General features: G+C 37.7%; 3 protein-coding genes across 3 annotated transcripts; 1 reads left to right on the top strand and 2 right to left on the bottom strand.

Annotated features, from left to right (window-relative positions):
• Positions 1-783: 783 nt before the first annotated feature.
• On the bottom strand, positions 784-4,728 carry plekhs1.4 (pleckstrin homology domain containing S1, tandem duplicate 4). Its single transcript, XM_057358571.1, has 9 exons — positions 4,689-4,728; positions 3,919-3,952; positions 2,746-2,840; positions 2,557-2,672; positions 2,337-2,471; positions 1,987-2,062; positions 1,843-1,902; positions 1,263-1,364; positions 784-1,165 (listed from the first exon to the last, which is right to left on the bottom strand). The coding sequence occupies exons 2-9, from the start codon at positions 3,923-3,925 to the stop codon at positions 1,160-1,162; spliced, it is 597 nt and encodes a 198-aa protein (XP_057214554.1). The 5' UTR covers positions 3,926-3,952; positions 4,689-4,728; the 3' UTR covers positions 784-1,159.
• A 1,362-nt stretch (positions 4,729-6,090) lies between these two features.
• On the top strand, positions 6,091-9,771 carry si:ch211-28p3.4 (probable E3 ubiquitin-protein ligase TRIML1). The gene is made up of 6 exons (XM_057359144.1): positions 6,091-6,490; positions 6,572-6,667; positions 6,801-7,022; positions 7,142-7,161; positions 7,281-7,423; positions 7,573-9,771. The coding sequence occupies exons 1-6, from the start codon at positions 6,473-6,475 to the stop codon at positions 8,148-8,150; spliced, it is 1,077 nt and encodes a 358-aa protein (XP_057215127.1). The 5' UTR covers positions 6,091-6,472; the 3' UTR covers positions 8,151-9,771.
• A 163-nt stretch (positions 9,772-9,934) lies between these two features.
• Positions 9,935-15,499, bottom strand: casp7 (caspase 7, apoptosis-related cysteine peptidase). The gene is made up of 7 exons (XM_057359145.1): positions 15,384-15,499; positions 14,513-14,635; positions 12,674-12,822; positions 12,435-12,563; positions 11,413-11,588; positions 11,077-11,215; positions 9,935-10,750 (listed from the first exon to the last, which is right to left on the bottom strand). The coding sequence occupies exons 2-7, from the start codon at positions 14,632-14,634 to the stop codon at positions 10,524-10,526; spliced, it is 942 nt and encodes a 313-aa protein (XP_057215128.1). The 5' UTR covers position 14,635; positions 15,384-15,499; the 3' UTR covers positions 9,935-10,523.
• Between the last annotated feature and the right edge of the window lie 122 nt (positions 15,500-15,621).

Here is a 15,621-nt window from a genome sequence, read left to right as displayed (position 1 = left end):
AAACCTATTGTGTCCCAATCTCAGAGTTCAATAAAATCATGGATGGGATTTTATATATCATGTATTGTAAGTAAAATCGAGCTTGCCACATATCTTACACTTATAAAGGAGCTCAATGCTCAATTTCTTTAAAAATGGATCATAAAAAAATATATTCTATACTATGGGCAGGTGAGGGATTCCACATTCCTACACCTTCGCTATTTGTGTGTGTGTGTGTGTGTGTGTTTGCATAAATGTTTTTCATTTTTGCACTTGGCTTATTCCTGGCATAAAAATAAATGCAAAATTCCTTTGTCACCTGACACTGATTTACCTGCTATTAGTGCAGAATATGAGGAAACACATTTCGCATAGCAGACTATTAACTATTTGCCCCAAATAAATAATTAGATTGGAAAAATCATTCACATAAGGTTTTATTATTCAACAACAATTTAAAATTCGGGGCATGAACTAAAGGCTACATTCACATGCTAAAGAATACAAAACAATGGCAACACTTTTACTGCATTTTTTATCTTAATGTTAATGGCAGTTTTTACTAATTAACAAATTGACACAGATTAACAAATTATATACAAATATTGTTTATTGTTAGTTCCTGTCAGTCAAAACATAAACTAAACTAAAGCATTAATCTTTTTGTAACATGTTACCAAAATACAAAAGAAACGTATAGTTTATAAATTTGTTTCATAGCATAAAAAGGTAAAAATATGAAAGGCTATTATCTGTCATCTCATAATTTTGGAAGTCATTTTTAATAGTAAAATGAAGTTCTTATCTATCAATAAGTAAATTCAAGCTTTGTGGTTCTTTGCTGAATATGTTTATTTGTGTAAAATCAAACATTTTGTTTGCAACATTTTTATACACAATTCTATAAAAATGTATGGTTTAGCATATACAGTGCAGCATGTTATCATATTATCAAAGTAAAAAGCAGTTTTTCTTACATATATAATACAAAAAAAATACATTCAGTCTTTCTTTACAAACTGTTGGTCTGACCACACAGTCTGTTGTGACATTCACCTCTCATAGGCAACAAAAAGTACAAAGACTGGAGTTCAGGATAAAACCTGAAAGTTCTTATTCAATCTGTCAATGCAGGCAGTGTCGCAAACAGAATCTTCTCCACACTCTGTCGCTGTCATCAGTTCTGTCAAGTGAGCAAAAGAAGCACAAAACTAAGCGTGGGTACGTGCAAGTTTCTATTAGTTTTTGTGAAGTTTGTACTGTATGTGTATCTACAGTACCTGATGACTTTTGTAATCTACAGGACTGACAGGCTCGTGGATCACAGATGATGACATTGGCAGCTGATGTGTAACATATTTTACGAGTCCCCACTCAGCTTCCTGTTATAAGGACAATTTAGATGATGTCACCTTATTGCATCAATGCACAGCTAAATTGTAACAAAGTAAAACTGTATCTTTGAAAATAGACTTTAGACTCTATTAAAATTAGATTGGATTTAACTATTTATAAATGTAAAAAAATGCTCACAGAGCTGTTTTAGAACAATGTCGGCATGTATTAGGAGCATTGCTTTACAAATAAATGGAAATTCCAGTGTTGTTCCCATAAGTGTTGGGGCCTGCAGATCTAAGTGAGATTAACCGATCTTGCTATCTTTCTCAAATGAAGGCTAAAAATAAAACCCCTCACATCAACCGCATGCAATGTTTCTAAAAAAAAAGCAAGACTGGAACTTGTTTGATACAATCAAGGATGCAATAGTGCATTTTTGAGAAACGCAGGCTGGCTAGATCTATGTCTCCAGTAAATTATTCATTGTTTTCAGTAAACAGTCCGTTCCATTGCTCAACACACCTGGTTTTTGTCATTTGTCGATTGTGGAAGTTCATTGATATTTCTGAATGTGCCAAATTCCTGCATGACAGATATTTAGGTTATCAAAAAATACACAATTTGCAAACACTGAGAGACACATTACCCGTGCATATCAAACATTACCTTGGGATTTAGTAGTCTGTGTGGACGATTACTTAGGGCATCAAATAAAGCTGTGAACCATTTGTCCATCTCCCAACTGCAGAGATATACAGTATGTTGCATTAAGCATATAATGTCTTTTGGTAACAAGTGTGTAACAACTTCAATTTACATTTGAAAACAAATCCATAATCTTCAGAGCGTGTCTTACATGTATTGCAAATAACAGAAATAGCACATGCAAATTTTAACCAATAGCAGTAAACACAGGCAAATTTGAATGTCAATTTTACAAAACACAATCTTTTTTCTTTCAAAAATATTTCAATTGAAAAAACAACACATGGCTAACTAGAGCAAACCTGACAAACCTGTTTTCCGCGATAAGGAAGTAGTCTCGTTCTAATGCTTTCATAAACATAACACAAGTAGGGGAGCATCTGAAATTGTTCTGAATCCATTTCCACATGTCATGCATCTCAGGCTGCAAGAACATATATGTGACCCTGCAAATGATAGACAGAAAAACGACTGTTCTACCCTCACAGTACAGCAATTATTGAATTATTAATATGCAATTATTTCACATACGTAGACAGGTTTATGTCTCCAAGTGGTTTGCCCTTCTCAGGACTTTTGTAGTAGTTGATCTGGAATATGTGGCCAGTGTACTTTAAAAGTACAAAATACCTTCGCTTCCATGATTTCTGCAGAGGTGAGAAATGAGCAAAATCTCTCATCAATGTTGGATAAAATTCATTTGATCTATTCCAAACTTACCAAAATCTTGAACTGATTTTCTGGGGGAGATTTGTAAAGGTATCCAGCACACATTTCCTGTCCGCCCCCATCTGTGTAAAATACATAGGCTGTGTCTGAAATCACATACACGGTCACTAGAATTGAACTATTTCCTATATAGCGAATACTAAATAGTCCACTATATGGGTAAGAAGTGAGTGAAAATGAGCGAACGATTTCGGACACTGACGTAATATAACCTGCGCCTGACAGTACTGTCACGGACATTTGTCATAACGCTTATATTACACCGGTGTGTCTTTATGGATTGTGTAATAAAATGGTAAAGTTCATTTTTATCTTATTTGTCACGTTTTTGTATTAGTTTTTAATAAAGAGAACAAAACAACTGTTTGCCACGTTCATTTGATTAAATTTATGACTTTTGATCAAATTATTTGATATATTTAAAATAAAGCACCACTGTCTATAACATTCGTTTAATCTGTTTATTCTCAAAAAGTAGAAAATAACTGTCAACATGAACAAAGTATAAACGTATTATAAACTCTGAACATGCATTCATGGCATTAACGGTCACTCTTTACCAGCTGATTCTAATCAGATGGTTGATTCGCGCTGCCTCATGGGAAATATGAGTGAGCGATGTACATTCGATGTACACTCAAAATCAGAATGCATTATGGGTAAAAAGTAGTGAACGAATGCAGGAAATGAGTTGTTCATTCAGGTCTCGGACACCACTACAAAATGGAGGACACCCAATATAGTGCACTATATAGTGGGGCAGTTGTGGCCTAATGGTTAGAGAGTTGGACTCGTGACCAGAAGGTTGCCGGTTCGATTCCCAGGTAACAACTGAGGTGCCCTTGAGCAAGGCACCTTACCCCTACTTGCTCCCCGGGCGCTGCAGTGATAGCTGCCCACTGCTCCGGGGGTACGTGTGTTCACTACTCTCTGGATGGGTTAAATGCAGAGGTCACATTTCGTTGCCTTGTACCTTCGTACATGTGCAATGACAATAAATTGAATCTAAATCTAAAAATCTAAAAAATCTATATAGGAGATAGGGAGCGGTTACAGACACAGCCATAGTTTGAATATGCATGAACAGCATTTGTTGTTACTTTCAGTAATGTATATAATACACAAACACTATAGACTACATAGTAAAAGGAAAAAAGTACCTACCTGCCATTATACAGTTGTGGTGAATAACTACCCGCTGAATGCAAACGTGAGAGAGCCATTTATTGACAGAGCAAAACAATAACTATAAGCAGCTCAGACAAGGAAACAAAAACATAACAAAGGAAATAAATCCAACACTAAAACAGCCCCACATACTTCTTAGTTGGAATAAGTTGTAATCTATTTGTCAGAGAATCAAACTATGATACAATAAATTCATTGTACTTTTTCAATGAACAACCTGAATGTGATTACTGATGAAAAATATCAAAGTGAAACTTATTAAACTGGAAATTAGACTTCTGTGACAGGCATATTTTTGTGTGCACATTTTATTTTGCAGTTCGCTTAACTTGACTTGTACTGCATTTTTAGGATCACGCCCATCAACCCCTAACCATATATACTGTACTTTATCAGCAGACTGATATAGGAGCAGAGATGGGAGGGAGCAGACAGAATGGAAGTGAATGACAAGAAAACAAGCACCCTCTAAAACTGTGGGAACTTCTCGTTACATTCAAAGATCACAACAATGTTAGTTAAGAACCTTTTTATGGCAGTCAAACTAAATTTTAAACTAAGCATATGTCCCATACAATATTTTTCAGGACATTTTGTCACCTCGGCTATCATCAACCCTGCTGTTGTGTTACGTCATGTAAAGCACACAGCAAACCAGCAGCTTTCTGCAGCAACAATTAATAAACGTTCTTATGCAAAAGCATAATAGTGAAATTACTATTTAAATAAAAAATATAATCGCATACCTGGTATAGATGCTCCCTGCCTTTATGTGCACAAACTGTGAAGAAAATAAGTTTACACCTTAAGGAAGAACTAGAAATGACGTCACAAGGAAGGCGGTTTGTTATGTTGGTTCATGCTGAATGCTTCTCTATGACAACTTAGAAAAACAATGTTAGAAAAACAAAGATAGAAAAATATAAAAGTGTAGTCAGCCAATGTCAAAAACAAATATAAACAGCAACAGTTTCAGTGAAGTATTACACAGACATTTTGCTCACAATTTATTAACAAAATATTACATTTGAAAATATTAAAGAACAAAATGACATTGACATGTATGCATTTGGCAGACACTTTTATCCAAAGCGACTTACATTGCATTATACTATACATTTGTTTCTAAGTATGTGCAATCCCTGGAATCAAACCCACGACCTTGCCATTGCTATCGCCATGCTCAAAAACAGTTGTTTTTTTATTAAAAAGCTGTTTACCATTGTGTGCAGTGTCTTGTCTGCACATTGTCTGCAGTACTAAAATTAATTTGTTTGTTGTTTTTTTACGCATTTTTTGTTCAATATTATCTTCAGAGTTAGTTCTTCTAAATCTCAAATAGTTTGGATTGTTGTTATTGGTTTCAAATGATTGATGTTAAGACCAGTTTGTGAGCATGCCAGGTTGTCACGCTACAATAAAAAGACCAAGACAATGCTAGTACAAACAGTAATGTATTTTACAGTAAACGACAGTGTCTGCATTGATAGAGTAAAAACATTGGAATAGAATTTTATCAGAAGAATTTGCTTGAATGTCACCTTGACAAATAACTAAAATGTCAACCTATGAATGCAGTCGCAATTTGCGTGTGTCTCTGTTGCTGGGCTAAACTCGGACAATAGCTTCTGATGCATTACGCAGCTTGACAAACACACACATGAGAGAAAGCACTGTAACGTTACACTTTCTTGCAATACTTTAAATGTCCTGTATCAATCTAACATGCTTGCTGACATCAGTCCAATCACAAAGCACCTCATCTATTAGTGCCAAACTGGACTATTATTGCTCAATGGCACTTGGCTGCTGTCCCAGTGTATGGGGGTTTTGGGGTGAGCAGGTTGTGGTGAATCAGAGATCTTCTCTACCTCTAAAGGTGGGGCTAAAGAAAGACAAGCGGCAGCTGCAGGTTGTTCGGCATCGGCATCAATCCTAGAATTCCTACGCACACGCCATTCATAGAATTTCTATCAGTCATTATGAGGGCTAACAGGGTCATGGCTAAAGCCCATTATTGGTGCCACTTGCACTATAAATGTTTCTGAACTATTTGGAATTTGTCCCAGTTGCACACAAATTATCACACAGTTACAGACCCTTCTGTGCTTATACATAATTGAACCTCAAAACATTTGCTGTTGCGACACCTGCATCAACGCTTTCATAAGATTTTCATGTGACACAGTGATATAAATAGAGGCATTGAAGTGCAGCTTCGCCTCTCTGTTGGGTACTCCTGTAGGCTCAGGACAGCTCCTTTAGTCCTGTAGAGTCATGCCTTGTCCTGCTCACCCCGGCCAGATTTACGCATCACGGTCAAACAACGCAAATGCTTCCCGGGCCACGGGAACAACAGATGGGTCATATAAGAACCACTTCACCTCCTGTCACCCTCTCTATCCTTGGCATCCTAATGGTACAGTATAAAGCCTGAAGTTAGGAGCTTTGGCTAGTCAGCTGCTGGTGGGAAAAGAGTGAAGGTGAGAACAAAAGAGTAAAACTCGAATCAAGTTGAGAACTGGCAACTATGAAGAGACAAACCCAGGTAAAGATTTTTTTGTTCACAACACACTGGATATTGTGAAATACATACCTGTATGTAACTCTATAAAGCATCGCATTTAAGGACACCTCAATAAAACATCAGGAGAACCTGAAGAGACAAAGAGACGTTCTGACTTTCCGAATGAAAAAGCTGTCATCGAAACAATCAGACTTCAATGTAAGTTGGCGAACTCCCACAAACGTCTGTAAGCACAAAAGTAAATGCAGTTCTGTGCTTTCTAAAGATGCTTATGGACACTATAACTTATCAGATAATTGCATATAAAGCACTACTTTCTTATTTCACACAGTCCAAGACAACCGCTCTTAAAGAGAAGATTAAAAAGAAATATGACGACATGAAGAGGGTTTTGGATGAGGATTTGAGAATCACACTGAGCCAGCTGGACATCGAGGCTGAAGCCATGGAGAGAAATATAGAGGACGGCATTGAGAAGTGCTACCGTCTCACCCAAGAAATCGATCAACAGCTGGTTGAACTCTCGACGCAGTTGGAGAAAGATCAAGAGAAGGTGCATGTTGGTGAATAGCTACTAACTCAAAAGATCCAAAGTATAGCTGGTGTATATATTGTGAAAGCTATTTTTTAGCTGTCCTTCACCCATGACTCCTCTCTCTGTCTCCTTTACAGATGGCAGAGATGGAAGAAAGGTAGGGATGGTTGCAGAAATTGTATATTTATGTGAAGCCGATGGGTTTTGTGTCACTAGAATATTCATTGTTTTTGATAGATGGAATGTGTCCATGTCTATGTGTTTCATTGTCCATAGGATAAAAGAGACCCTGAATACGACCGATCCGGAGTTCATGCAGACGGATGAGTTTAAGAATGAACAGCTCCTCAGCTTAACCATCAACCTGTTGTTATTCATACGCTCTCAGGTTCCTGTCACTAAGAAACTCTTCCAAAGCTGTGAGGATCAAATTGTACAATTAAATAAAATCCATACTTTCAAAATACAAAAATGAAGTGAATATTTGAATATGTTCTGTAGATACTTTGTGCGCATAGTATCGGTGGGCATTCTGGGAATTTACCTACTTTTATATTTTTTCTCTCAGATGCCCAAGTCGTCGTTTTGGATACTGACTCCGCTCACCCGAAACTTGTTATTTCCCCTGAGGGCGACTCAGTCAGTTACACAGAAACCTGGCAAGAAGTTGCTGAAAACCCTTCTCGCTTTGACACTACCCTTAACGTAATTAGCCGAAAGGGATTCAAGGATGTTCGCAACTACTGGGAGGTACAAGTCGCTGGTAAGACATACTGGGAGCTGGGACTCACGTACCCCAACATCCCCAGGAAAGGAAAAGAGGAGGACTGCTGGTTAGGCCGGGGCCCGACGTCCTGGTGTGTTGAGTTTTTCAATGGTGACTACACAGCCTGGCACGACGGTGTTCCCCATGAGCTCACCCACGCGAGCGGGAGAACTTTTCAGCGTATTGGCATCTTTTCCAGCTCGGAAGGAGGTTTGATTTGTTTCTTAGGGGCAGACACCATGACACCCCTTTACAGCTTTTGTGCTGGAACCTTCACGGATTCCCTCTTCCAAGCTGTCTGTCCTGGTCATGACAACCAGGGGACGAACCGGAAACCACTGTTGATTTGTGACTCTTCGAGATCCGCCCCTATCTTGTGATGTACATCCAGCGAGGGCAAGAGTCAGGATCGAATTTGAAGAGGTTGTTGTTATGGAAGCACATATACATTTCTTAATTTTGTTTACATTTCAAGTTTGATTTGTACTTATTTCAAGAAATGATTTGCTTACACTAATCTGTGCTGATTTTACAATACATTTTACAACATACTTTTTCCATTTATAGCTAAATTTAAATAAATAAAAAACATATGTTTAATACAATTTTTGAAATGATAAAATAAGGCTTGCAAATGAATTTATACAGTATATGAACTTTATACAGTATTGAGTTAACACAATGTAAACTTTTTCAGCCTAGTTGTGCCAAACAAATTGCCTATTGCCATATGCTTCATAAAGTTTTAATAATAACATATTTAAGCATAATCTGTAAAACAATTTTACATAAAAATAAACATTGTTGTCCATTTCTAAACAAGGTGGAACATACACCCTTTAATATAGTTCAGGCACTTCAGTAATAATTCATGCAGAAAGAGGAGAGAAGTTTGTCGGTGCTGCAGGTTGGCAGATCCTATTGTTTTATGGATGAACATTACATGAATGAAAACTAGAGAAACTGTACGGAAAAACAGAAGAACAAAACCAAACTCAGACTTTGCATTAAGGTTAAAACAGCACATCTGGTTGACTAGAATGAATGGGTGATAACAGGTCACAAGTAATACAATAGCCGCTGTATTAAAACATGGTTAATTTTCGGAAGGGGCCCTGTCTATGTGAGGCAGTCATGTATACGTCATATCCTTATTAGTTGTGTAATGCTGCGTTCCAGACACCTCGGATTGATTGTGGATATTTTCCACCTAAATAACTTCTGAAACAGCGCAATTTTAATGTTATTAAAAAAGTTTATTGTTCAAATGTTACTAATTATTACTTACTATTGTGCATGTAACAAACGAGGTATGTACGCAAATGATTTCAACTAATAGGACTGGACACTTGTTTATTTCAACAGATTTAAAGATCGATTAGATGCGCTTTTTATGAGCGAACATTGAATATTATACAGCTCTTATTTTAGAAGATACTGTTTGAGCAATTAACAAGGAATTAACACATTCTGGAGAGATTGTATAAAAATAGATGTTGGACATGCAATTTTCAACAAACACATGGATAGAGTCTTACACGATACACTAGTGGAAAAGGCAAAGGTTTTAGAAGTTGTATAAAAATAAACCCTATAAGAAAGAAAAAAATTGGTAATGAAAATAGCAGGCGCCTATAGACAAAAGTGCTGAACTGCCACAGGTATACTCAGAGGATGTAAAGGAATTGTACACATATGCACTTTTCCTGATTGTATGTCAAAATGAAACAAAAGATTTCATTTATGTTGATAAAGAAATCGAGAAGCAAAGCTTTTGAAATTTAAGAACTCTTAAGGTGGACTTTGTAGACAGAAAAGCTAAAATAGTCACTGATCCACTTGGAGAAATTAAAAGCTTTCCTAAATCAACCTCAAAGAAATCATATAGGGTAAAGTCATAAAATACTCAAAGAGGATATTACAATGAGTAATGGCTCAAACAAAAACCAACACTTTGGAAAGACCTATTTTCTAAGCTTTGTTTGCTAGAAGAGACTGTTTAAGTCAGCATGATGACCTGGGCAAAAAAAAAGGATTCAGTGTTTATGGCTCAGTGCAAGTGGTATAGTCTACGTCAATGTACACTACAAAACCTGGTCATTTGAATCCAAGTCAAAAGGTCTAAGACAAGAACTAAGGCAAAGAACTCCAAAAAAGCAGATGCCTTCGAGTCATGGAAATGATTGGTGTTTTATTAAGATTATGTTTATATCTTGTAGAGTAAAATGGCAGCAATCTTTCAAAATTGGCAAAGCAACATGGATATTTTTACACTGCCAGTCGACAAAGTTCAGAGAATATTTGTGACATCACTTCCTGGAATATTTAGAAGAAGTGGAAAAGAACCACCAAAACTCGAACATAAAGCATCACAGAGGAAGAGCTATTCTGTGTCCATATGCGCAGCACAACGTAAAAAATTGCTTTCACACACGAACAACACAGCTTCCCTGAATGTTCGGACAGCTTGGTTGAAATTCTGCCATGACCAATGTGTCTTCGCCGCCTGCTGTCCAGAAATGTGCACCGTTCAATTAGTCCTTTAAAATCCTGTCTAGATTTATATAAAAAATGATTTTTTTTCAAGTATCAGACTGAGGTGTTCCCTCTGTATGGCAGATCACAAAACAAAAAAGCATTACAATTCAGTTAATATTTACTGTAATAACAACAAATTAAAAGTCCTTGGCAAGAAAATCTGTGTTCTAAGAAAAGTCCGTTGAAACACTGCACGTAAAGATAGTGTACTCAGTTCAGCTGAAGTAGAGCTCTTTAGTCAACATGGAGACCATACAAGGTATTTGCTTCTTCTCGCTAAAACGGGGGTCTTCCGACCACGACTCGAAGCTAGTGGCCACCATGTAGTTGACCCGTGTGAGGATCTGCATGATCTCAAGTTGTTTGCCAAACTCATTAAGAACGTTACAAAGGGCCTGAACAAACCAGGAGCCTCGGCCCGGATTCCTCCAGGAGTAGTAACCTGTGGGAGCAAACACAGCAACATGTTACAATACAGTAAAACTACAACATAAAACAATCCCAGAATGCATTGTGACAACCACAGTGTCCACGAATAAGGTAAGAAATATGTTTCTTAAAGATTTTTTTCAATGGTAAAAAGACGATAAAGTAGTTTGTGGTAATTTTGCAACATGTTAACATCGAACTGAAATGAACTGCGAATTGAGTCCATTGTGCTGAATGCTTTTTTGTGCTGTGTGCAGAATGAAGTTCTAAGATTACAGAATTCGTGCATTTATGCATTTGTTTTATAATAATGCACAGTGATAAAAAGTACTACATTACCTGGTACAGTGGAGTACGCAAACAGGAAGTCCGCCTCTACTGGAATCTTGTGTCTTGGATTGGCATCCGTCTCTAACGTGTCATTGGGCGGCCCTGAGTCTGTCTGTATGCCATCATCAAACTCTGAACCCCGACATGCCTGTCAGCAAAGACCACATCACCATGTCAACATCCACCTGAAGCGTAACTCCAAAGAGAACTCCAGGTAGATTCGGATATATTGCAAATGAACATTAAATCAATAGACACCATTGTATGTAGGTGCTCCATTCTCTCCTCCACCACTTCCTCCTCCTCTCCCCTCTCATAATCCTCCTGTGGCCCTGCTCCTCTTACCTGGATGAAGAAGAGCTTGGGCTTGCCCACGAGGCTCTTGCACATGTCTCCTCTGAAGAGCGAGGTCATGGTCTTGATGGACATGGGTCCATCCGTGCCATAAATCAGGCCCTCCTCGCCATGGCTCAGCAGAATGCAGGCGAAACAAGAGCTGTCGCTGTGGTCTTCTTCCGAGACTGTGAATGTGAAAAAAATGTAAGAAAGCGAAACTTGGTTCTAGAGAGAACGCTATTATTTAACTTTTGTTGTCTGTTAAAGGAATAGATCACCTTCAAAAATAAAATTCTGTCATTATTTACAGGCCCTATTTACAAACCTGTATGACTTTTTTCCTTCTGTAGAATACAAAAGAAGATATTTTGAAAAATGTGGGTAACAGAAAACCATTGGTCCCCATTGACTATTTGTCTTTTGGTCATTTGTTTTGTGTCCATACAATAGAAGTCAAGGGGGACCAATGGTTTATGGTTACTGACATTTTTCAAAATATCTTCTTTTGTGTTTTGCAGAAAAAAATAAATCACACAGGTTTAAAATGACAACAGGGTGAGAAAATGATGACAGCTTTTTTATTTTGAAGGTGAACCATTCCTTTAAGCAACAACACAACAGGTTCTCAAAACAACACAGACACTGTTTGAACAGTAGAGGGCAGCACAAACAATGAAAGCGAGAACAGGTGAAATCTGAATCTGATGTTGACAACAGTACACACATAAAAAAAACACATTTTTGACAAATAAAACGCAAAAGTCTGCCTCAAGACTTTTCTAGTTCCAAAAATAAATACAAAAAAGTTTTTGGATAGTTTTTAACTTAACAAAAACAAAATGTCATGATGCATTGCAATCCTTCAACAGTCAAGCAGGCCAACCACATTCCGCAAAGTTTCCATGACACGGTTTTAGACTTTTAGGTTGTCTTGATAATTTACTTGCAGTCCTTTCTTAATATTCAATTGCTAGCAAAATTTGTATTTGTAAATCAGAAGATTCAAATTTGAATCCAGGGTGACCACTCACCCTGTTTAAGGAGTCGTTCCATATTTTTACAGGTCTGGTCATTGTAGATGAAAACATTAAAACCCAAGCTTTTAAAGCACTTGTACAGCTCTCCTGCATCCCGATCTGTGCCGTTGCGTACATTCATCCCTTAAACAGAGCACACAGCAGTGTCCAGTTTAGTAACTTAATGATTTTATACATTAATTACAATTTTCACTATTCCATCAAACCATCAGTTTTCCTCAATAAATATGCACCTGTCTCCTCATCAAAGTTCTTGTTGTTGATGATGATGCACTTGCCCACGCGCCGGTGGCTCATCTTATACTGGAATGTCGGTGAAACAATCCTGTAATGGCTTTCATCAGATTGCCCTTTCTCCTGCGACTTGCCATCCTGCTTTTTACTAAGTGACAGATAAAGACAGTTAACTCATCTGCTACGTGACATCTCGGGTAAAAACCGTGGCCTTGAGTCATAAATACCACAATTATCAAATTCAAACAGCAATCTAACTAAAAAAAGAAACACTGACACTCAAAATAAAAAGTAGATTACTAACAAATCAATAAATCCCATTATTAATCATAATATAACCTGCTATAAGCCTACACCCTCTCCCCAAGAGATAATATTCCACATGCCTGAGGGAAAATTCTCACAGTCGTCTCATATCTCCATTGTCAAATTTTCAAGTGATCCGTCCTGTTTGGGTACGCCATAGAGGCCACTGGATGTCGAACATGTGCCTGTATTCCAGAAGAGCTTACTCAACACGTTACCCAACCACAACAATGGGTCCCTCTCTATACATACACACACACTGGAGCGAATCACTGTTTCACAGATGTCCCATGTGATCTAGGGCAGAAGGCTAACAGAGACCCAGCCCAACCCCCCCCCGCTTTACACCCTGGTCACTCCCTACCACATACTCCATCTGAGCGCTCTCCTACCTGGGCTCTTCATTTAAAGGTACGCCACTCTGCATTGAAACGTGTTGCTCGTCTCTATCTTGGCTGAATTTGTTCCAAACTTTGCCTCTTTGGGTGGATTTTTTCCTTGTCGTATGGTGTGATGTGTGCTAGGATCCTGGCACGCTCTATACTCTATAAAGAGTGGACTGGTGGCTCCGCTTGGCAGGGGTGGTGCACGCTACCTGAGTCAGCACCCACGCCAACCCCCAGAGCTTTCGGAAGGCCTATTCATACCCCTCAACTAGGGTCATGCAGGGCATTGACAGACCTCTACTGTCAAACATACAATGAAGACCAGGCCCACGTAACACATCCATGAAGTTACACAGAGCAGACATGTTTAAAGTGACAAACTTAAAAATGCTTCACAATGGTGGTAAATAAACAGGTTAGCTATCATTCTAAATATGCAGATAGTGACGTTACAAATGGTAAACGTCCATTGGCAATGATCCTACAAAAAGTACATAAAACCCCAGTTCCCAGCCTAGTAAGTCTATAATTCACGTTGCTACAACTTGCCATGACATTTACAAAACATCCTGTGGCGCCACCTAGAGTAGGACTTCATGTTTGAGAAACTGCATCTTCAAAGTGATGACGGCCACAAAAGTTCCAAGTGTGTTTTGTAACAAATCCAGTTCAAGTAATGCATGCCTTTTGGTAATAGTTTTCTATACGAAGCAGGTTAGTTTTACTTCACCTCTTTAAATGTGTTAAGTAACAGAATTCCTTTGTAGACCAGTGGACTTGTCACACATGGACCAGATTGTGGTTCACAATCTAATTTCAAGTCAAAGTCTTAAAGGGACAGTTCACTCAAAAATAAACATTTTGTCATAATTTACTCATCCTTGAGTTGTTCCAAATCTGTATACATTTCTTTGTTCTGTTCTGGGACACTTTTGACTACCATTGTCATTTTTCCTACAATGGCAGTCAACGGTGGCCAAGAACTGTTTGGTTACAAGCATTCTTCCAAATATCTTTCTCTGTGATCATCAGAACAAAGAAATGTATCCAGATTTGGAACAACTCGAGCGTGAGTAAATGATGACAGATTTTATTTTTGGGTGAACTGTCCCTTTAAGATGTTTCTAAAACTTCACTAAATCTTACCTGCCAAACAGGAAGAATCTCCCTTTCCTGTCAGGTTTTGCATCAGTTACATCTCCTTCCCCATATCTCTCTTGTTCCTCTTCTGTCATCTCAGTTTTGGCATCGAGAGTTTCGTTATCCATTCTTATGACAATAATGATAATCAATAAATACAACATGCATGAGAAACCCGTCCCAACTAATGTTTACAACAATAACTGTAGTAAATATGGTATTTTAAAATACTGTAAACTACAGCAATTTATCATGATATATTTCTGTAGGGGCTTGCCCTTTCAACTTTTTATTACACATGTGTAAATGACCTAATACCCCCTTTGCAACCAGAACCAAACTTTTACTTTCACTTTGTGATGACATGATGAAAGTAACATTATCCTACTTTTGTTCTGATTTGTGGCGTTTATTATTGGAAATGAATGTCTTTAGTAAAACGTGGTTCACCACTTCCCTAATTCACACTCACACACAACAAAGTACTAACATTGAATATACAGTTACATTAGCCATCATTGATGCTACAGGCTACACTATCGAGACCTGTGTAATGTATTGTAAAAGTTATAAGGACTTATGAGATCCATCTAAAGCCCTCCGCGCGCTTAACCTTTTTTTATTATTTGTTGACGACGTACGTTTAAGTTACCTAAGTTAAGTTACTTTGTCATTTCCCCCATTTAAGCAACCCGATCGAACTTGTTCACAAGCAAAAGCAATACATAAATAGTAACATGTATTTATGTGGAAATAAAGTGCTAATTTTTCTAAACGCATCGGTGCGTGAATGTTTCGCAAGTTACTAAAGCTAAACAAAGTTTAGCGTATGTAGATGTTTTCAAAACATAACTGAATCTTTACAGTCATAACTTACATTTCTGTCGGACTTCTGTTGTGTGAAGTGTTCTTTCAATGTTGTCGATAACTACACAACACTACACTACACTACACTACAGTGAGAAAACGAAAGTAAATTACTTCCAACTAGGATCTTCCTGCCTGAAGAGTAGCTTTTGACCTGCGCTACGCTTTATTTAAAGAAACAGGGCCACTTAAAAGGAAACTTCCTGTTTAATCATCAAATACAATAGAAAAGCCATAAACTATCGGTT

Source organism: Triplophysa rosa, linkage group LG18 (genome assembly GCF_024868665.1).
Source record: "Triplophysa rosa linkage group LG18, Trosa_1v2, whole genome shotgun sequence".
Lineage (NCBI taxonomy): Eukaryota > Metazoa > Chordata > Actinopteri > Cypriniformes > Nemacheilidae > Triplophysa > Triplophysa rosa.
This window is presented reverse-complemented; position numbering and strand designations above follow the sequence as displayed.

What these genes read in the sequence shown, in the direction of transcription:
- plekhs1.4 (XM_057358571.1), bottom strand. An exon ending in GGAGACATAAACCTGTCTAC is followed by an intron (nt 2,472 to 2,556) that starts GTATGTGAAATA and finishes TATCATTTGCAG; the next exon opens with GGTCACATATATGTTCTTGC. An exon ending in TTCCTTATCGCGGAAAACAG is followed by an intron (nt 2,063 to 2,336) that starts GTTTGTCAGGTT and finishes ATATCTCTGCAG; the next exon opens with TTGGGAGATGGACAAATGGT.
- si:ch211-28p3.4 (XM_057359144.1), top strand. An exon ending in CGAAACAATCAGACTTCAAT is followed by an intron (nt 6,668 to 6,800) that starts GTAAGTTGGCGA and finishes TATTTCACACAG; the next exon opens with TCCAAGACAACCGCTCTTAA. An exon ending in TAAGAAACTCTTCCAAAGCT is followed by an intron (nt 7,424 to 7,572) that starts GTGAGGATCAAA and finishes TTTTTCTCTCAG; the next exon opens with ATGCCCAAGTCGTCGTTTTG.
- casp7 (XM_057359145.1), bottom strand. Translation starts at nt 14,634, where the DNA reads ATGGATAACGAAACTCTCGATGCCAAAACTGAGATGACAGAAGAGGAA. An exon ending in AGATTCTTCCTGTTTGGCAG is followed by an intron (nt 12,823 to 14,512) that starts GTAAGATTTAGT and finishes TCTGTCACTTAG; the next exon opens with TAAAAAGCAGGATGGCAAGT. An exon ending in GGAACGACTCCTTAAACAGG is followed by an intron (nt 11,589 to 12,434) that starts GTGAGTGGTCAC and finishes TCACATTCACAG; the next exon opens with TCTCGGAAGAAGACCACAGC.